Source organism: Mixophyes fleayi, chromosome 5 (genome assembly GCF_038048845.1).
Source record: "Mixophyes fleayi isolate aMixFle1 chromosome 5, aMixFle1.hap1, whole genome shotgun sequence".
In the NCBI taxonomy this organism is placed as follows: Eukaryota; Metazoa; Chordata; class Amphibia; order Anura; family Limnodynastidae; genus Mixophyes; species Mixophyes fleayi.
In genome coordinates, this window is record NC_134406.1 from 241604736 (window position 1) to 241626975 (window position 22240).

General features: G+C 40.4%; 1 protein-coding gene across 1 annotated transcript; it reads left to right on the top strand.

Moving 5' to 3' along the window:
• The first annotated feature begins 1130 nt into the window (after window positions 1-1130).
• LOC142159121 (carbonic anhydrase 3-like) lies at window positions 1131-18463 on the top strand. Its single transcript, XM_075213741.1, has 7 exons — window positions 1131-1273; window positions 3789-3986; window positions 7824-7942; window positions 8490-8582; window positions 10974-11036; window positions 13758-13913; window positions 15566-18463. The coding sequence occupies exons 1-7, from the start codon at window positions 1234-1236 to the stop codon at window positions 15683-15685; spliced, it is 789 nt and encodes a 262-aa protein (XP_075069842.1). The 5' UTR covers window positions 1131-1233; the 3' UTR covers window positions 15686-18463.
• The last annotated feature ends 3777 nt before the right edge of the window (window positions 18464-22240 follow it).

Genomic DNA, 22240 nt, shown 5'->3' on the forward strand with positions numbered 1-22240 from the left:
GATCCAGTCACATAGCAATGTTGGACAGGGGGTCAGAGAGTGGTTGTTTTGTGTGAACTGTATAAAAGGTGGTGATAGGGTGCCCTAAGGGATTTAAGAGGGTGGTTGAGGAATTTTATAAGCTTGCCTGAAGAGATGGGTTTTCGGAGAACATTCCTCATTGCTCCTTAAGCCAACCTAGCACTGAGGGAAAATAAAGTTAGAAATAAGCAATATAGTGAATACCTGAGAGACAAACAAAATTCTGGAGTTTTAGTATATATTTGTAATTAGTTCAACAAATTGATTGTGCTGTATGATTTTGTTAGAGAAATGTTTCACTTATAAACTGCTTAGTTTGTTCTGCTCTAGATTACTAATAATATATGAAGCATAATTTAGTAAATTTGTGTCCTGAATGTCTGTTCCCAATGGCAAGTACCCCTTACTACATGATTTTGTGCTTAAAAGTTAGTGGCAGGTGCAGATCAAACACATAAAAGCAAATGAAAAGTAAAGCAATGAAATTGAATCAAGTCCATTTTTCTGCTGCCCCCTGCTGTTTATGTACTGCACTACACACTGTATATATTTGTAAAGGCTACAATATATCATTTAATATTGAATAGACTAGTATGTTAGTTTAGTATCCCTTAGTTCACAAGTTACATTGTTCAAATTCTAAGTGTTCTGTCAACATAGCTACAACCAAACATCATTCCATGCTATCAAGCCAGCCAATTGTCTGAAATAAACACTGATTACTGCCTATTTAATGCATGCATCTTGGTTCCAGTTCACCCTTTACAATAACAAGATGAACTTATAAATGTTCTAATCATGTATGTGCTAAGCACTTGCAATATTATGTGCTTGGGTGACACCGTTTCTCACATCATCTTCGATGGTTCAGTTACTGTCAGAATTTCAACGTGTGTGTGTCTGAATGTGGTTGGCTCTGTGATGTAAACTTGTGATCAGATTAGCTTTACATCGCCTGCTCTTTCCAAATATGAGAAGGGATCATAATACCTTGAACGCTGTCCCACAGGGCAGGAGGGCTTGTTAGTCAGGATAACATTGTCATTCTCTGATCTCCTCCCAGCAAATAGAGAAGGGGGGATCTCTAAATCCAGTTTTAGCAACAAGGGTTAGTAGGAGTCTATAAATGGCACAATGTAAACTGCAGGAAACAATCAGTACATGATTTAATGCTTGTAACAAGGAGACAGAAGTCAATAAGGAAATAACGTGATGTCACGAAGACATGATTGGGGATATGGCACGTTCAATGGTGAGTGAATGTATATTATGTTAATGAATGCATCAATCTCCTGCACAGTGCGGTAGATATAATACAGTTCTACTTGATCAGGAAATATTCTCCGGTAATTTACTAACACATGCTTCTGGCATAGACGTGAGCACAGAACACATATCCAATAAAGACATTTCTGAAATCTGTTATTTTTATTCATTGCTGATAGGATCATATTAATGCTGTGCTTTTTATATGTAATTCATTTGTATCATAAATACGTTATTGCAGCTCTTGTAGAACTTTTTTTTAAAAACGAAGGGCCTGATTCATTAAGGATCTTAACTTGAGAAACTTTTTATTTCAGTCTCCTGGACAAAACCATGTTACAATGCAAGGGGTGCAAATTAGTATTCTGTTTTGCACATAAGTTAAATACTGACTGTTTTTTCATGTAGCACACAAATATCAACTTTAAATTTCAGTGTACAAATAAGCTATCAAGTATTTGTGTGCTACATGAAAAAACAGTCAGTATTTAACTTATATGCAAAACAGAATACTAATTTGCACCCCTTGCATTGTAACATGGTTTTGTCCAGGAGACTGAAATAAGAAGTTTCTCAAGTTAAGTTCCTTAATGAATCCGGCCCGAAACCACAAAAACACAACCATTAATGTTACTTGATGGTTTCTCATTCTGTGTCTCATGTTGAGTTGGATGTTCATCCGTTTCTGTAACATAAAATCCGCATATTTTTGCTGGGCATGCCCCACGTATGATGATCTGCTTGTACCTGATACTTGCACCTGTTTGGGACAGGAGAAGTGGCTCTGGTAGGATACAGGGGGGGAGGGCGGTCTAATATAGGCTGATGCTGACCTTTAAGGAGACGCATATTTGCTCGCTGGTGCAAATACCCACTCATGATGATGACAGGCGCCAGGACTAGCTGCAGCTGATTGTGAATTAACCTATGAAGCTGATCGGTGCTTTGTTCCTCGATCATGCATAATTTTAGGACGTTTTTAAAATGAATTTTTTTTGCTATTTTCATTCTTATGTGAAAAATGAGTCTGTATTAAAGAGGTTTTTTTTTTATTTAAATAGTGAATCCGTTTTCACTTTAAAGACAGATGTTAAACAGCTTTTCTTGTGCTTATAACCTGGTTGTGTGTATGTCTATGTAGGTGAATGTTTGCCTGATGTAAACCTACAGCATATGATAGAGGAGCAGAGCTGGATACACCTTGTGATGGGTAAACCTCAGTATTTAGGTGTCAATAAGATATATTTATGTGCGTTTTTTAATAGTTTCCTTTTTGGTCACATATGCAGCCATCTAAACATCAGCCCCTCTCTGTCTAGTGTTTAAAACAAGGACAATGCTGGTACTAGAATTACCTTTGCTGTAACACAGTAACCTGTTGTCCTTCAGCACAGTAAAGACAATAAAACCATTATACCACAATCTAAGTTGTATATAGTGCTAATTTAAACTGGGTACACACTGAAGAATTGTTCAAACAGACGTGCTACCTCAAACGATTGTACCTAGGACTGAAGGTCCCATCAGTCTGGCGATTCATCCATACACACTGACACGATTTACATTCAGATCTGTGCTCTTCATCTGGTCCTTTATCTGGTCCTCGAGTCTGGAGAATGACAGCACAATATTCATTCATTCACTACTGTCACATTGTCACACTAATTAAAACCACCTTGTTATAGCTATCCACATGTCCTAACGAAATTCGCTAGCTTCTGTGACTCTGAAACAAAATATTCTGTCTCAGAACAAACAAATGAATTATTACTTCTACAGCACTCTCTACATTTATTCACTCTGACATTCAGTGCTAACATCGGCTGAAAAGAGCCTGACTCTGTAAACTCTATGGAGATCGTCAGCATGAGTGCATACACACTACATGATTGTTAGGTGATTGATCGGAAAAAATGAACGGTACGACCAACCAAATGAGGCGATAATCGTCCATTTGGGCAGACTTTCGACCATCGTGTCACTGCACACACTGACCCGACTTTCGAGCGAGCGGTCGTATGTCGGCTGGTTGAGCCGATTATTGGACAAAAACCCTGTAGTGTGTACCCAGCTTTAGGAAGCTTTACACTAGTTACATGGTGACCAAAGAGTTGTAAACTTTTTAGAAAAATAGCTGTGGTTTGACATAAATTATTCTGATACCTCCCTAACAATAATCTTATTTACCACTAGATTTATATTAGCTTTAAATTGCAAACTATTTAATCTGTCAGTTCTATAATCCAGCACAAGCCAAATAACTTGATTAATGGATTACTGAGGTACGGCCTATATTAATTATTATATATAATTAATGGGGGGAACTAAATTAGCTGCAAAGTGACTCCGAAACGCCTTTGAGACACTTGAGATAGCTGTAAAATCTCTGCTCAACAATGAGCAGATATATTTACCATAATTGCATCGTGGACAATTGAATTCCCCCATTATTTGTAAGTGTTATTCTCGGTAAAACTGAAATCCTTTTTGAATATTTTTAGGTCCAGACACATGGGCGGATTTCTTCCCATTCGCCAAAGGAGAACGCCAGTCCCCTATTGAACTGCACACCAGGTATATTAAACATGACGGCAGCCTGCGACCATGGATTTCTACCTACCACCCATCCTCTTCTTTAACCGCTGTCAATGAGGGTGTCACTGTCAGAGTTGTGTTTGATGACTCTACAGACAAATCAGGTGATCATTTTATTGTGTTCTATCAAATTGGTTAGGACATGAATTGGGGAAGTGAACAGAGAAACTGAACTTTTAAAAACTTGAAATTTTAATATTTAATGGATTTTTGTGACAATATTAATACATGTATATTCTAGAATGTATATTCTGGGGAATATAAACCTTGATGTCCTCATCAACTATTGGTCACAGCACACATATATTACTTCCACAGGGCATTTGCTAACAGTGGGTCTACATGCAACCTTTAACAGTAGCATGGTCATGCCATCACCGCACAGGGCCCAGGGGTAATCCTGATGGTCATCTCAGAACTGTACATTATTGATCTCGCAAAAACACTTAAAAACATAGCACCAAAATATTTTCTATAACTGTCATATTAAATTGCGCAGCAGGAAACTTTTACCTCTAATGTGTAGCTAAAGGGGGCACCACTAAAAGAAATAAAGGAACAACCTGCTACTAATATATACTCCCACTGTTATTCTAATAGGACATAAGAAAGACACTCGCTGGTCTACAAGACTCAGGATCTTTTCTGCACGGAAGTGAATTAGTGCGATGTAATTATGAAGAAGTGTATGGTGGAACTGTATGCGGTGGTAATTCATACCGCCACTTCTCCTATTGTCTTCACTGTAAAACTATCAATTGCCATTCAATTACACTCCCACTCCCTTTAAATTTTTCATACAGTAACTTCTACATTTCCATACTGCCAATTATAGATTTCCCCTTCGACCACTGCACCTGACACAAGATGCTTGGAGAAGCGGATCAGAGGCTTAGACATGTAAGTGCAGTGTCACGACTAGTATAGCGTACCTGCTATCGTTGGCACTACTGAGAGGAAGGTGCGGAGTCTAACGTGCCCCTGGTGTTCACCAGGGACCCCCGCAAGGAGGTATGGACTTAGCTGCAGGAAACACGCAGGTCGCGGTCCTTCCACGAGTCAGATAGCGAAGCACGAGAGGAATGTCAGACAGGCAGGTTCGGCAACGGTGCGGGCAATGCAGGTACACAAGGAGAATCCGAACGGGGTGTGAATCAAGCCGGGTCGATAACGTACAGACAGCGAGGTACAAAAGGGAGATCCAAAAGGGGTAGTCAAGGCAATCCGGGTCACAATGGTCACAGGCAAACGGCAATAAACTGGAGGAAGGCAAGGGTCAGGAAACAGATAATCACAGGAACACTGGAACGCTGGAGGACAGGAAAGGACCTGAAACTCTGGCACAGGAGGTGAGGTCAGAGGGACTTAAATAGTGCTGCTAGCCAATGCCCTCAGCACTAGTAGTGCTGTCATAGCTGTAGCGCCGTAGCGCTAGTCATCCTTCAGCGCCGTAGCGCTATCTTCATGCAGCGTCCCGTTGCCTAGCAACGGGAACGCTTCTAGGTCTGTAGCTGGCCGGCCGGGCGGAAGGGGAAGTGATGCGTCTGGTAGGCAACCAGACGCTCTGTGTGAACGGGCGGGCGGCCGCCGAGCGGCGCCTGACATGCAGTATAGTATAGGTGTTAACATTCACTTTAGCCATGCCCTTTGAGATGTGCTGGTATTTTGGGTTATCTGTATCCTTAAGAGCAGATTCTGCTCCTATTAAAGAAGGGTGTAAAGTTGAGCTTTCGTACCGGATAGTTAAGCATGTGTGTATCATCATCATCATCATCACAATTTATTTATATAGCGCCACCAATTCCGCAGCGCTGAACTCACTCACATCAGTCCCTGCCCCATTGGAGCTTACAGTCTAAATTCCCTAACATACAGACAGAGAGAGAGACTAGGGTCAATTTGTTAGCAGCCAATTAACCTACCAGTATGTTTTTGGAGTGTGGGAGGAAACCGGAGCACCCAGAGGAAACCCACGCAAACACGGGGAGAACATACAAACTCCACACAGATAAGGCCATGCTTGGTAATTGACCTCATGACCCCAGTGCTGTTAGGCAGAAGTGCTAACCACTGAGCCACCGTGCTGCCCTGTCATCATCAGTGGTCGATGCGGAAATTTAGAAGTGGCGGTATGGAAACTGTAAGTGAATGGAATTTGATAGTCTTGCAATGAAGGCAGTAGAAGGAGTAGCGGATGGCATATCACCGTATACACCCCCCCTTCTACCACTGCATGCTATAAAATGATTACACAGGTCTGCAACCAAAAAGCTGTTTTCATAATTTTATCCGATTCTTATGTTTTTTGGTGCGCTGTATTCGAAAATGACCACCGTTTTTTCCTGGGACACCAGGTTTTTTCACAATCGAAATGTGCCTTGGTCAAACAGGTAGCTGGAAATCGCTAAATTTCAAATTCATCATACTTGGGGGAAAAAAACTGAACGTGGAAAAACAAATTTATTTTCACTGTCAGTGCTCCCAAAAACATGAAAATACATGTTTATTGGTCCTGATGGTGATCACTGCATTGTTGAGTGTGCTTGCTAGGGCCTGCCCGGACATGTTCTTTCATGCATTAACTTGTTCTCTGATTCCTCCACAATCTTGTATTTCATTTCAGTCGTCATCCGGCTATTGTCTGTGTGGTTCAAAATTAGTGCAATGCGTCCATTCCTGTTGCTCATTCGGTGTACTTGAAGGAGACTTATGAGAACTTGGAGTTGGTACTCAAGAAAGTGGATTATCAAAACCAAAACTGGTTGGTATGTTGGGATTTAAAAGTATTGTGTATGCTGCTGGGACAACAGGCTGAGTACACCAAATACACTTGTTTTCTATGTTTATGGGACAGTAGAGACCGACAAAATCACGGGAAGCAAAAAAATTGGCCACCTAGAAGTCTAGTTGTTGGTGAAAAGAATGTTCTCAGAGATACATTGGTACCCCCTGAGAAGGTTTTATTACCACCACTCCATATAAAATTAGGATTAAATTAGGATTAATGAAGCAATTTGTTAAAGCACTTCCCAAAGATAGCGAATGCTTCAAGTACTTGGGATCCAAGTTTCCAGGTTTAACGGAGGCAAAACTGAAAGAGGGGGTTTTTGTTGGCCCGGATATTAGAAAACTCATATCCGACAAAGACTTCATCAGTTCAATGACTCCAACTCAAAAAGAAGCGTGGGTTGTCTTTACTGTGGTCATAAAAAACGTTTTGGGAAACCAAAAGGACCCGAATTACAAGGAAATGGTGGAAACAATGTTGAAAGCGTTCCACAAGCTTGGTTGCTCCATGAGCTTAAAAGTCCATTTTCTCAACTCACACCTTGACTTTTTTCCTGTTTTCATCAAGATATAAAAGAAATGGAAAGAAGGTATTAAGGGAAATGGAGTGTTACGATGATGGCTGACTACTGCTGGATGTTGTACAGGGATCTTCCGGAAGCCACCTCCAAGAGGAAAAGCTCAAAAAGAAGTTTAGAGTTTAAAAAAAGACGATTTCACAAGCAATCTACTTGAGTGTGGTGTTAATTTTGTCGTCACCTGTGCAAATGTGTTAATATTTTTCATGTAAATAAAATATTTGCGTTGAGATTTTTTTAAACGATGACCACCCGTTTGTTCGAAAACCTGACGTCCCAGGACAAAACGGCTGTCATTTTTGGATTCAGCGCACCAAAAAACGTAGGAATCAGTCAATGAAACCAAAAGAGCTGTCCAAAATTATTTTTTTGCAGACCTGTGTTATTACACAAAATGCAAACATGAACAAGCAAGTGTGCAGCCATACATTTGTGTACACGCAAAAGGCATCTTTTAAGTCCAACTCAAAATTACTGCTATGTTGTTAAGTATGAAATTTGTTTTCTAACAATAATGATCATGATGGAAATGCAAGCCAATTGTAACACCTTATTTAATCTTTTTGTGTTCCGTAGTAATAAAGGATGGACCCTTGAATGGAATGTACAGACTTCGCCAGTTGCAGTTTCACTGGGGTTCCTCTGATGACCACGGTTCTGAGCATGTTATAGATGGACTGAGATATGCCGGAGAAGTACTAAAAATAATAGATATTGTTTGGTCACTGGATGACTCTAGAAACACATAGCTAAGTAGGGCTAAATATAACTATGGATTTATGCAGATCAACACTGTCACTATTGTTTCAATATTCCACTGTGGCGGGTTCTCTATGTACATTGTCAAACACTTTCTAAAAATTATTTTTGTATATGACAATATTTAATTTTAGATTTTTTTTTACAGCAAGAGACCATTATATCCCCACTCTTTACAAATTAAAAAAGATGATTAACATGGTGTCCAATTAAATGTAGTTTAAAGGGTTTTTTTTACTGTCAAAGGACATGAATGTATTATTTATTACGCTCTACTTTCCAGCAAGCCTATGTATCTTCCATGTCCTTAACACATCTCAGAGTCTGTCTGCCTAGAGAGTACTACATCACATATTTTGATGCACAGATGTACCCCTTTATATTACATTTATGTGACTCTTACATTGTGAATGTTTTCATTTTGCAGGGCTTAGTTTGATTTGAGGTACCTATATAATTGAAACAAATCTTTTTGTATTTTAGATTCAATTTGTTCATTGGAACTCAAAGTATGACAATATAACTGAAGCTAAGAAACACCCTGACGGAGTGGCTATACTCTCTGTGTTCTTAAAAGTAAGTGTCAGCTTTTGTGTTAAACTCATCCAGTTTACATTGTACGTATATAAAGAAATCAATAAATAAATGAATGTCCTGAATGCATTAGTATATTCATGTCTTAAGTGGCTCCATTAGATTATTTGTTTTTAGTGTAAATTTACAACAACAAGGCTATTTATAGGGTATGAGCGGATAGATTTTCCCTAAAGTTGGGTACACATACTTTAACGTCACTGGCAATCAGCCTCATAATGCAGCATGTATGACCTCTAAGACAAGCACGGTGCCCAACAGTAATCCATTCAAAATCAAACAATTTAATAACATGGTCATACAGTGACCGATGCGTATGACATAATTAGACCCCACTATCGGGACACAGTGAAGCTGGAACTAATCCAGTCTCTCGATACAAGCGCTCAAAAGCCTGATCTTCAATTTAGCCACTTGTGGCTGAGCTGGATTGCTCAACGTTTGGGACAGATAATCCGACATGTTTAAGTATGTCCCCCGCAATATGATGGGAGCCCCTCCCTTGTGACTTGTACTGTTCCCGAGATGTGGACCTTCTAAAGTTAGGATTCTGCAAACATTGCTACCTGGAAAATTCCCAAATGACAATTTACAAGGAAGGAAGGAGATAGTCGGTAGGTGTAAGTACTACCCAACAGTGTTTTTCCAGGAAGCAGCATACTGTACAGGAAGCAGCATACTGTACAGGAAGCAGCATACTGTACAGGAAGCGGCATACGGTACAGGAAGCGGCATACGGTACAGGAAGCAGCATACTGTACAGGAAGCGGCATAAGGTACAGGAAGCAGCATACTGTACAGGAAGCGGCATAAGGTACAGGAAGCAGCATACTGTACAGGAAGCGGCATACTGTACTAGAAGCAGCATACTGTACAGGTAGCGGCATACCGTACAGGAAGCAGCGTACCATACAGGAAGCAGCATACAGTACAGTAAGCAGCATACCGTACAGGAAGCAGCATACGGTACAGGAAGCAGCATACTGTACAGGAAGCAGCATACCGTACAGGAAGCAGCGTACCATACAGGAAGCAGCATACAGTACAGGAAGCAGCATACGGTACAGGAAGCAGCATACTGTACCGGAAGCAGCATACCGTACAGGAAGCAGCGTACCATACAGGAAGCAGCATACAGTACAGTAAGCAGCATACCGTACAGGAAGCAGCATACGGTACAGGAAGCAGCATACTGTACAGGAAGCAGCATACCGTACAGGAAGTAGCATACTGTATAGGAAGCAGCATACTGTATAGGAAGCAGCATACCGTACAGGAAGCAGCATACAGTACAGGAAGCAGCATACTGTACAGGAAGCGGCATACGGTACAGGAAGCAGCATACTGTATAGGAAGCAGCATACTGTACAGGAAGCAGCATACCATACAGGAAGCAGCATACCGTACAGGAAGCAGCATACAGTACAGGAAGCAGCATACTGTACAGGAAGCGGTATAGTGTACAGGAAGCAGCATACCGTACAGGAAGCAGCATACTGTATAGGAAGCAGCATACCATACAGGAAGCAGTATACAGTACAGTAGGCAGCATACCGTACAGGAAGCAGCATACTGTACTAGAAGCAGCATACTGTACAGGAAGCAGCATACCGTACAGGAAGCAGTATACAGTACAGTAAGCAGCATACCGTACAGGAAGCAGCATACCATACAGGTAGCAGCATACCGTACAGGAAGCAGCATACTGTATAGGAAGCAGCATACCGTACAGGAAGCAGCATACAGTAAAGGAAGCAGTATACAGTACAGTAAGCAGCATACCATAAAGGAAGCAGCATACCATAAAGGAAGCAGCATACTGTATAGGAAGCAGCATACCATAAAGGAAGCAGCATACTGTATAGGAAGTGGTATACTGTACTGGAAGCAGCATAGCATAGCATACAGGAAGCAGCATACCGTACAGGAAGCATCATACTATACTGGAAGCAGCATAGCATACAGGAAGCAGCATAGTGTATAGGAAGCGGTTTAACGTACAGGAAGCAGCATAGCATACAGGAAGCAGCATACTGTATAGGAAGCGGTATACCGTACAGGAAGCGGCATACTGTACAGGAAGCATCATACTATACTGGAAGCAGCATAGCATACAGGAAGCAGCATACTGTATAGGAAGCGGTTTAACGTACAGGAAGCAGCATAGCATACAGGAAGCAGCATACTGTATAGGAAGCGGTATACCGTACAGGAAGCGGCATACTGTACAGGAAGCAGCATAGCATACAGGAAGCAGCATACTGTACAGGAAGCACTTCCAACTGAAGCACGCTGGGAGTTAATTTCCCTGCATCTTAGTCAACAATATGATTATTTTGTTAAATAAATGTAATTTCCTTTTATCTCTAACAGATTGGAAAAGCCAGGCCACATTTGAAGTTGATTTTAGAAGCATTGGACTGTATCAAGACAAAAGTATGTAAAATAATAAAATATTCATTAGTCATGAAGTATAAATATATAAACTGTAGTAAAAATACATGGGGAAGGAGCCCCAAAGTCATGAAGGCAGAGGGAGAGGCTGAATCAGACCCAGGAGAACAGGAATTAACATAGTTGAGGACATGCTGATGGAATTTAGGCCACCAAAAGAAATGGGAAAGTAGTTCGCTATGGATCCAAGTGTGGCCACCAGGTTTGAGTCGTGAACAAGGTGCTGTACCTCCAATTTCACTGACTTTTGGATGAGAAAATTGATGTTTATAGATCAAATAGCTGTTATGCAAGGTTAGGTGGATGTTTTATAGACATTGCATTGGGTCATTTTCATGGCCTTTCTTTATATGAGACAGGAGAACAAAACCAGTAAGGCACCCCTAAATAGTTGTCTTGTTCAAGAATGGTGCAAACAGGTTCAATGTCCAATGTTCAATGTCCAATGTTCAATGAGAAAGGGCAAATGATATCAACAGGGCATCACATTTTCCATTCCTGGATCCTTGTTGATAAAAGAGTTGAATCATGAAAAGACAAGAATTCATCCTGTTAGTAGCTGACAACCTCTTAGTCGATCCAAGGAAGTGAAAGTTCCAATGATCTGTAAAATCTGTTAATGGCTGAAAGGTCCCTTCAAGAAAATTCCTTCAGTTAAAGGCGGTATCTTTAATAGCCAATAATTCTTTGTTTCCTTTAATATATTTTCCTTCTGTTGAGGACATCAAGCAGGAATAGTAGGCACAATAATGTAACCTAATTTTAGGTCCAGTCTTCCTGGAAAGAACAGGAAAGTCAGAACCATCCACTTTGACTACAATTGGCAATTGTGGATTAAGATGAACTAAAATAGAAGCAGAGGTAAATATTATGTTAGTTCCTTTTAATATATTATGTGTAGAAGTTTGCAAACCTTAGCAATTTCAGTAAGAGATAATTTTACCAAGATCCATACTCCAGGGAGAAGAGGTATCTGAGGAATTGGATTTATGTCTTCCTAAATTCACTTTCCTACTTTAATATATAGTTGATGTTGATGATGCTTCTGGTTTTCCTTAAAATATCAGGATGCCATCAAAATAGTCCACCACAAACTGGTCCAGGAAATCCCAACAAGTTGTTATTTCCCCTTCCCCGTTGTATAATTGGCAGCAATAGATGGGGCTGAAACATGGTCAGCATATATTTAGCTTCCTGAGATATAGAGAGTGGAGGTTGTGGGATATAATAAATTAGTATGTAAGTCCCCAGATGAGCTCATTCTTTTGAATTCTGCTGTAAAAATTATCCACTTGACACTATAAACAGAACTAGCAATGGAAAAGGCTTACAGTGGTATTTATATATATCTTCATAGCGTCAGATGCCCCTTCTCTCTCCATTTTTCTCATATAAAGTCTTTGATCAATACAAATCAGCAATGGTTAGAAGCGCAAAACTTGACTCTAATTTAGTTATTGGTCCCAGAAATCAATCCTGAATTGCTTAAAATTCAATAAACAACATAAGAATATGGAGTGAATATAACATGAAATGCTAATGTTTAACATATATGCACAATAAATGAGCCTTGATAAAATAAAAATAAGTATAAAACGTCTTAGACTAAAAAATATGTCTAGGCTCATTTCTTGTGCATATATGTTAAAAATTAGCATTTCATATTAGATTCACTCCATATCCTTATGTTGTTTATTGAATTTTAAGCAATTCAGGATTGATTTCTGGGACCAATAACTAAATTAGAGTCAAGCTTTGAGCTTCTAACCACCACTATTGTCTTGCAAAAATATAAGAATCAGCATACTACTACAATTAGGGAGATAATAAAGGAGCGCTCACCACAGTATTGCACAAACTTCAACCAAGAACTTGAGCAGACTCACCTTTATTTGTCTCTGTATGGAGATACTCCAAGTAATGTCAGCAATCTATGTGCACAATTCAGCAGCATTCCCTGCTACTATAAGTCATCCATGGCAGAGAGTTGTCAAGCTGCGGTGCAATTATTTTGATCATAGGCTCTGCCCCAGATCCTTTTGCTGTCAGTCCAGCCCCAAATCCATTTTCCTGATGTAAATCTGGACTTTTTGGGTTATGCACTCATGGATTTTGGAAAATTAAAACCAGACAACAGTATGACAGCTCCCGCTCCTGTGAATACAGATATGAAAATAGATTAGTCTTGCTGTGCAGAATGACATATAAACTAAACCTTAATTCCATTAAGGAAAAGTTTGGTTGATTGCGGACTGACTTCTCTAGTTGATTTTCTTAATTCATTACCGTGGCTACTACATTATATGAAGTTGTGGTCATCTATTATCTTTACTTGATTGTTTTTTTCCATTTGGACTGCGGCAAAGAAGAAAATTGCAATTTGGTTTTTAAAGAGTTAAGCAACAGATGTTGGTATATAATTTTATTTGTTACTCCTGCCGAAAATCTAGCACATGTGCTAGTGATATACAGCTGGACGCAGTTTGAGATTCAACTGATCGAACACATGCATGAAAATGCTCATTATTGCGCAACTATTCCTGCTGACATTCTGGGCGCAAATTCATCTAAATCTACATGAGCACCTAAATGGCTAAGGCTAAAGTGTATTTGTATAGTATCAATAAAGTTTTAGAAGACTGCTTTGTAATGCTCTGAGTGGTTTCAAAGTGAGAACATATTCATTTAATCTTTGACATTTAGGGAAAGAAAGCTCACTTCACCGATTTCGACCCTTCAATTCTGTTCCCTACATCCCGGGACTACTGGACCTACCAGGGCTCTTTCACAACCCCTCCGTGCGAGGAATGTGTGACTTGGATGCTCTTGAGGGAACCAATCACTGTCAGCTCAGAACAGGTAGGATGTTAAAGTACTTTATGTGAAATTAACTAAAGAACATTTGGAACACCAAGGATTCTCTAATAAGTTTGATCCGTAAAAAAAATAAATTATAATAATCTTTGAATAGGAGTCACTAGAGATGCTGAAACATGTTGGGGGGAATTCAATTCCCCCCGCATTTATGTGTCGTTAAAACTATTACCGTTATTACGGTAGTTTTAACTCGGCTTTCTGCTCGCAGATCAGGGCGCTGAGAACAAAAAGCCAGCGTTGAAACTACCGTAATAACGGTAATTAAGCGCATTATTACCGTAATAATGGTAATTAAGCGCATTATTACTGTAACGCAGCCAATTGAATTCCCCCCCTTGAATCAGTTTGAAGTTCAAATTTCAGTTCCGTAGTTACAAACATGTGCTGCTATGCAATTGTCAATAGACCCTGATTCGAATTTGTGGTTTGAAATTTGCACCTGGTGCTTATGCTTGAATGCTTGTTAGAAGCTGTGCATGTGCAGATCCATTGTTTTGGACTATTGGCATTAAAGAATGTTTAGCATTCTGTAAGAATGCATTCTGAAGGTGTAATATTAATGCCTCTAAATGCAAACTCCTAAATATAATGATCACTGTACAGTAGGCTTAAAGCTTCACTACCACCTATGTAAAAGATTTTCTGAAGGCGCCCCTCTCCCTAGACAGATCTAAAGGGGACTGCTCCATATAAGAGGTGGAGTGTGAGTGGGAGGGCAAATCACAATCTCTTGATTGCGGCTTGTGATTGATTTTGGTTTTCAGCCGGCATGTAAAAGGAATAGGGGAGTTCTGGGAAATATGGTTGTACAGAGACCCTGGGTTCTTACTCAGGGCAATCATAGTAAAAGCTTGGATGATAGGGAAACTTTAAAACAAATTTATATTGCATTTATATTTTTGCACTTGATGATGCTTTTCATGGCCATTTTAAAATAATTGTGTTCTCAGTGCTAAGATTCCATTAGTAACTCTAATTCCATTTGCAAACACAAAAAGAAACTTGCAGCTGTTTGTCGGGCAATATTTTGTTTTCTGAAATGCTGTTGATAACAATAAGCATCTCTTAAAAATATGCTTTGTCCTCACACCTTATATTTTACATAGGATTTGAGGAGATAAGATAAGAGAAGATCTTAGGGAATCTTCTATCCAGATTTCAGTACTAGAACTTTTAAATGTCAGGGCAAATGCCCCTAATTTCAATGACACTGGGGGGTATATTTACTAAACTGCGAGTTTGAAAAGTGGAGATGTTGCCTTTAGCAACCAATCAGATTCTAGTTAGCATTTATTTAGTACATTCTACAAACTGTCAGCTAAAATCTGATTGGTTGCTATAGGCAACATCTCCACTTTTGCAAACCTGCAGTTTAGTAAATATACCCCTGGATGCTTTTTAACTACAATGCTTCTCTACTTCCCTAATCCACTTACTTATCTCTTTCCCACAGAGAAACACAGGACTATCCTGGTATAAGGACAGGGTTGTAGTACAAATAGGGTGAAGTAGAATTTATTTAAAATAAATTGAACACACATTACTTACAATCATGCAAGGAATGGGAGCGCATAAGGGTTGAATGTTGTATTTCACTTGACAGTTTCATCACTGATTACATTATTTTGTGACAGATGGAGAAATTCCGGAGTATTTTCTCAAGTTCGGAATGTGAGGTTCCTATGCACTTGATAAACAACTATCGTCCCACGCAGCCGCTGAATGGGAGAGAAGTCAGAGCCTCTTTTGACTAGACTGAATGTGAATTGTTAAAACATTTTTTTTGCTACGTCTGAAACAAAAGTGCTGAAATGATGTGCATGCTTTGTCTTGCTTGCTGTTAATGATAAAATAGTTCATTAAAGAACACTAAAATGTCTATAAAGGATCATTTCTGAACATGCAAAAATGTTGTTAGACTGTGCAAATGCACTTATGTCAAGTCATCGGGTCTGGCTGGTGAACTTTAATTTTAACCCAGGGGCAAGACTCGTTTCAGCAGCATGTTAGGAATATTTTAAAGGATAAAAAGTGCAGGTAGTCCAGTGACCCAGCCCAAGGTAGCCCACTATGGGACCGGCCTGGGGGGGCAGATGCCCCTCTCCCCCCCAGCCCAGCCAGCCCTTACAAGTCATGTGCCTATTTTTGCTCAACTGCAAATGATTTTATGGAAAGCATTTTCTGATGAGTAGTGTTGTGTACAGTCATGGCCAAACATTTTGAGATTGACACAAATATTATTTTTCACAAAGTCTGCTGCCTCAGTTATTATGATAGCAGTTTGCATATATTCCAGAATGTCATGAAGAGTGATCAGATGAATTGCAATTCATTTCAAACTCCCTCTTTGCCATGACAATGAACTTTATCCCAAAACAACATTTCCACTTCATTTCAGCCCTGCCACAAAAGGACCAGTTGACATCAGGTCAGTGATTCTCTCGTTAACACTGGTGAGAGTGTTGATGAGGACAAGGCTGGAGATCACTCTGTCATGCCGATTGAGTTAGAATAACAGACTGGAAGCTTTAAAAGGAGGGTGGTGCTTGAAATCATTGTTCTTCCACTGTTAACCATGGTTAACTGCAAGGAAACACGTGCAGTCATCATTGCTTTGCACAAAACAGGCCTCAGAGGCAAGGATATTGCTGCTAGTGAGATTGCACCTAAATCAACCAATTATCGGATCATCAAGAACTTCAAGGAGAGAGGATTAATAGTTGTAAAGAAGGTTACAGGGCGCCCAAGAAAGTCCAGCAAGTGCCAGGACCATCTCCTAAAGTTGATTCAGCTGCGGGATCGGGGCACCACCAGTGCAGACCTTGCACAGGAATGGCAGCAGGCAGGTGTGAGTTCATCTGCACGCACAGTGAGGCGAAGACTTTTGGAGGATGGCCCGGTGTTAAGACGGCCAACAAAGAAGCCACTTCTCTCCCAGAAATATCAGAGACAGACTGATATTTTGCAAAAGGTACAGGGATTGGACTGCTGAGGACTGGGGTAAAGTAATTTTCTCTGATGAATCCCCTTTCATATTGTTTGGGGCATCTGGAAAAATGCTTGTCCGGAGAAGGAAAAGTGAGTGCTACCATCAGTCCTGTGTCATGCCAACAGTAGAGCATCCTGAGACCACTCACATGTGGGGTTGTTTCTCAGCCAAAGGAGTGGGCTCACTCATAATTTTCCCTAAGAATACAGCCATGAATAAAGAATGGTACCAACATCCTCCAAGAGCAACTTCTCCCAAGCATTTAAGAACAGTTTGGTGACGAACAATGCCTTTTCCAGCATGATGGAGCACCTTGCCATAAGGCAAAAGTGACAACTAAGTGGCTCGGGGATCAAACATCAAAATTTTGGGGCCATGGCCTGGAAACTCCCCAGACCTCAATCACATTGAGAACTTGTGGTCAATCCTCAAGAGGTGGGTGGACAAACAAAAACCCCCAAATTCTGACAAACTCCAAGCATTGATTAGGCAAGAATTGGCAGCCATCAGTCAGAATGTGGCCCAGAAGTTGATTGACAGCTTGCCAGGGCGAATTGCAGAGGTCTTCAAAAGGAAGGGTCAACACTGCCAATACTGACTCTTTCATAAACTTAATGTAATTGGCAATAAAAGCCTCTGACACTTATGAAATGCTTTTAATTTTACTTCAGTATACTATAGCAACATCTGACAAAAAGGTCTAAAAACACTGAAGTAGCAAACTTTGTAAAAAAAAAACAATACTTGTGTCATTCTCAAAACTTTTGGCCCTAAACTGTAGAGTAGGGTCTTCTTTGCTGAATGTGGGCTGGGCACATAACTAAACATTGTATTGTACCTACATGTATAAAACAACATTTTGTGATGCTGGATATGATATTTAAGCTTCAACATGTGAATAATTTGCATATCCCTCAAGAGAGTGTTCCATAGTTAGTAGGTTGCTGCAAAGATTTCTCTCCTCCCAAAAGTAATTACTTTTTTCAGGTGCTGTGGAATCCAGTAATCAGGAGTTGTCCTATATTCCAAATTAGAGGCCCTTTACTCCAACCAAGCAAACTTTACGTATACAAATACCATTGAAAAGAGAAATATTCAAGTACACAATGAGACATAAGTAAAGAAGACATTAATGATGTTCCCTCACGCTTGTGATTTGCTTAAGACACAAAAAAGACTTGAACAATTAGTATTTTAGGAGAAAAACTAAAAAGTTGAAATTAATTGGTTAGTTGGTTGTCCTAAAATGGTCACCCCTTCCCCCTGGATGGACTATGAATTGGTGTCTTTAATCTTTCAGCAATGAATATTTTCATTTGGAACTACAATCTTACAAGAAGTGAAAGGGCTTTATATGGGGGGTAGTTCCCCAAAGCAGAATGTGGGCTCCTCTGTATGCACCAGGCAGACATATAATAGTAAAATGTGCTGTTTACAGGTTGGAGATTGTGAGTGAGCTTCTTTCAAATGAGTCACAGAACATTAATTTATAACAGAAGCATTCTGTTATTTATGAATTGTACAATAAACAAAATAGACAGTTTGTAATTGTACTTTGTCATTTATTATTACTATTATCATCCTTTACTTATTTAACACCAACATACAGAGTAAAAAGGGAAAGGGTTATCATTAAATACATTATACATGATGTGATGAAGATAAACGAAATTAATTAATAAAATATCTCTCATTACTATAGAATAAGGGTTCTATGTCCTAGCATAGACCTTTGCGTTTTTGGAGTTTAGGGATATGATCGCTATATATAGGAATTGTTTTTTATATACAAAACAGCTCTGCTCTGGATCTTGGTGCATGGAGGGAAGCAGTGGCGCAAGCGCCGCATGGTAATGATTAATCTCATTACCATGCGTGCATACTGTACCATTGCCTTAAATCCTCCTTCTGCATGCCCCCCCCCCTCCCCCCTGTTGGAGGGCCGCACAATGCGACCAGAAGGAGGCAAATATGGAGGAAAGAGCAGCTACTCTGTTTTCCATTTTTGTCTTAGTATATAGACTTCGATATTCTTACATTGTACATTAGTTAAAATGAAAATTTCAAACGTTGAGTCAAAATTCTTAGTCAGGTTGAGCATTACTTTTTTTAATCTTCAAATTTAGTTAAGTTTATCCTTGCCCAAAATGATCATGTATGATATGCAGATTCGGACTGGCCAACCTGGGGATTTACCCGGTGGGACCTTCAAGGGCCTACGCTCTACATTGGTACACAACACGTAGCCTGCGGGAAGCAGGGCAGATACTGGGAGACTATTGTGGAATATCTGCTGTCCCGGTATCACAGGTATCCCTGTATCTGTAACGCATGTTATCCAGCCCAGCACTCCAATCACTGTGGGTCCTGGTCATTTGTTAATGAGGTAAGTTACTCCGGTATTCTGCCAGACAGTCCCTGTAGCACTGAGGAGACTAGTCCTGCGAGGGAGAAAAAGGTTCTATTTATCAAACTCAAAAAACTCTATCTCTGTCAAACACAGGTATTTTTGACTTAGAGAGGGCTTCTCTCTATATATCAAAAGGTCACCTCTGGTGATAGACAGATCTCACCGGCAAAAGCTTCCTCCCAAAAGCAGCCCCGCAATCCTTCTTCAGTAGAAGAGAATGAATTTAAAAATGATTTACTGTTTGATTAAAGCATTTTTTTCAATGGCTAATATTTCTTACATATGTTTTACTTTATTTTTGTCCACTAGGTTTAACTGTGTTACAGGGGAAAGAATAAATGTGTTACCAGAAAGGTGAGGGGGCAATATGTGTTACAGGGGGGGTATGGCTTGCTTCTTACATGACATGTTCATATCACTATACTGGATACCCACGACCCAGTAGATGGCGCATTGCCACTGACCAGTGGTGTACACACTTCTGTCCTCATAGTGGGTTGTAAACTAAGTTGGGAGGTACGGCGTGATTGCAAAGAGTTCCTCTTTTCCTATAGTAAATGCAAGTTAAGTTTTATTGTTGTCTCTTTAAATTCCCTGCTCTACAGTTACTCTAGTGGACAGCCTCTCCTGCAGTGAGCACAGGCACAACCCCTGCTGGTTGCCACTTTGGAGAAGGGCTGTGTATATGTTTAGAGGCATCCAGCTGTAACAGCATCTAACAACAGCATTTGTGCCAGAAGTGTATATAGAGACAGCGTACAGATGTGGCTTGACAGCATTAGTAGTAAATGCGAACCTTGCATGACCTTATTTGCACACCATGTAATGATGTAATGAAGAGAGAATAGTGTCCTGGCAGTTATTAATAAATATAAATGTTGCATATTTATATAAAATGTAATTAAACATAAAGAAAAATACAAAATACAAATTAAATACAAACATCTGTTGTTTCCTCCTTTAAAAATTAAATAGAAATCACCTTTCCTGCAGTAGTTCAAAAGGAAATGTAAGTTAAAAGTGATATTATTGTATAATATAGCCGCAGAGCTAAGGAGGAGGAGTCAAGACACAATCAGCCAATCAGAAGCGTCAAATTAGTGCTGCCTAGAGTCATCATCATCATTGCATATTGCTGCTACAGCCCTCCAGCACCCGCACAATATACACCTCCTATCTTCAGATGCAACCACATCTAATCATGTTACATGGATACTGTGCAGGCCTACGTCTATCTGTCCCCGTTTCACCTCTCCAGGCGTAGGGAGACGCAAGTAACACATATGGAAAAATGTATATGCTAATGCTTGTGTACACATTGGTGCACACGCAAAAAACGGAAGTGTAAATCTTCAAGGGCGCACGCTGGATTTTTAAGTTTCCCCCCACCCAAAAAACCCCCCCAAAAACGAGAGAGCTTCTGCGCACGCGACTGCGCAGAAGCTCAGTTTCGACAGCACTGTACTATATAGCAGCCGCGACGCTTCTTTGACAGCGCCACGGCTGCTATATAGTACAGTGCCGCTATGTAGGGGCACTTCTTTAGCGGAGGGGTTTCTGGAGACCCAGACCCCCCCTGCGTGCGCCCCTGATCTTATGCTAAATAACAGACACATGTCAAACTCTAATGAGCCACATTATGTGTGCATATTGCAATAAAACTGAAAGCGAGGGAAGACTGTGATGGTGTAAAGGGGAGGGGCTGTCCTGTGGGAGAAAGCCCCCTGAAGTCCTGCTGTATATGGAATTATTGTGGACTGTGGATGTGTGGTGGGTCATACACATTCCACAGTAAATCTATATCCAGTAAATCTATATCCTGTAATCCAGCTGTGGTGGAACTACATGTCCCAGCATGTCATCTCAGTAACTGTTATTGCTATAATGGCTCAGACATTTTTAATAGATTTCATTTGAGTTACTAAGTCATGCTTGCTTGCTCTCCCAGAATGTCCGGGAGACTCCCGAAATTCGGGTTGGTCTCACGGACTCCCGGGAGAGCAGGCAAGTCTCCTGCATCCTGCACCTGCCTAGCCTAAATGACGCGATTCGTGGTGAATTGCGTCATTTTGGCCCTGCCCCCCGCGACAAAAAGGCATTTCCATCGCAGAAGGGGGGCAATATGATGCATTTAGCTGAGCCCCGCCCTCTCCCACCCTCTAGTCACGCCCCTCTCCCGGAATACACTTGCCGAAAGTTGGCAAGTATGTACTAATTTATTTATACTGAATATAAAATGACTGAGGTGGAAACATGCACCCACAGTCCATTGTACTTTATATCCAGTATATATAAATACAAATAAATATGACTAGCAGCCTGTAGTGCATCCGGTGGTAGTCACTAATACGACTACCACTACACCGACAACGACTTACCCGACTTCATAAGGCAGAATCCGGGAATCACGATAGTATGTTAACAGCGAAGGTTTCAAATCACTACTTTTCACAATCGCGAACAACGCAGAAGCCGGCAGACAGAATATCATGTGACTTTCTTGGAGTATACTATTATTAGGGGTGTTAAATGACTAAAGCAGGGAGCCGCCGAATGGACAATATTTAACACCAACCCTTCTACTTTGTCCATTCCACGGCTCCCTGCTTTACTCATTTAACACCCCTAAGAATAGTATACTCCAAGAATGTCACATGACTTTCTGTCTGCCGGCTTCTGCATTGTTCGCGATTGTGACAAGTAGTGATTTGCAACCTTCGCGGGTAACATACTTTCGTCAGTCCCAACTTCTGCCTTCTAGAGTCGGGTAACTCGTTGTCGCTGTAGTAGTAGTCGGATACACGTACCCAACCCAGTGCATCTATGACACTTTTTACTGTATTATTAACTGCTAATGCTGCCATGGTAGGCTGGCCATGCCCCTTTCATCATGCAGCACATGACATTATG

Excerpts from the sequence above, each read along its gene's own strand:
- LOC142159121 (XM_075213741.1), top strand. The coding sequence starts at position 1,234 with ATGTCACGAAGACATGATTGGGGATATGGCACGTTCAATG. Across the intron at positions 8,583-10,973 it reads TACTCTCTGTGTTCTTAAAA|ATTGGAAAAGCCAGGCCACA; the intron begins GTAAGTGTCAGC and ends TATCTCTAACAG. Across the intron at positions 11,037-13,757 it reads TGGACTGTATCAAGACAAAA|GGAAAGAAAGCTCACTTCAC; the intron begins GTATGTAAAATA and ends TTTGACATTTAG.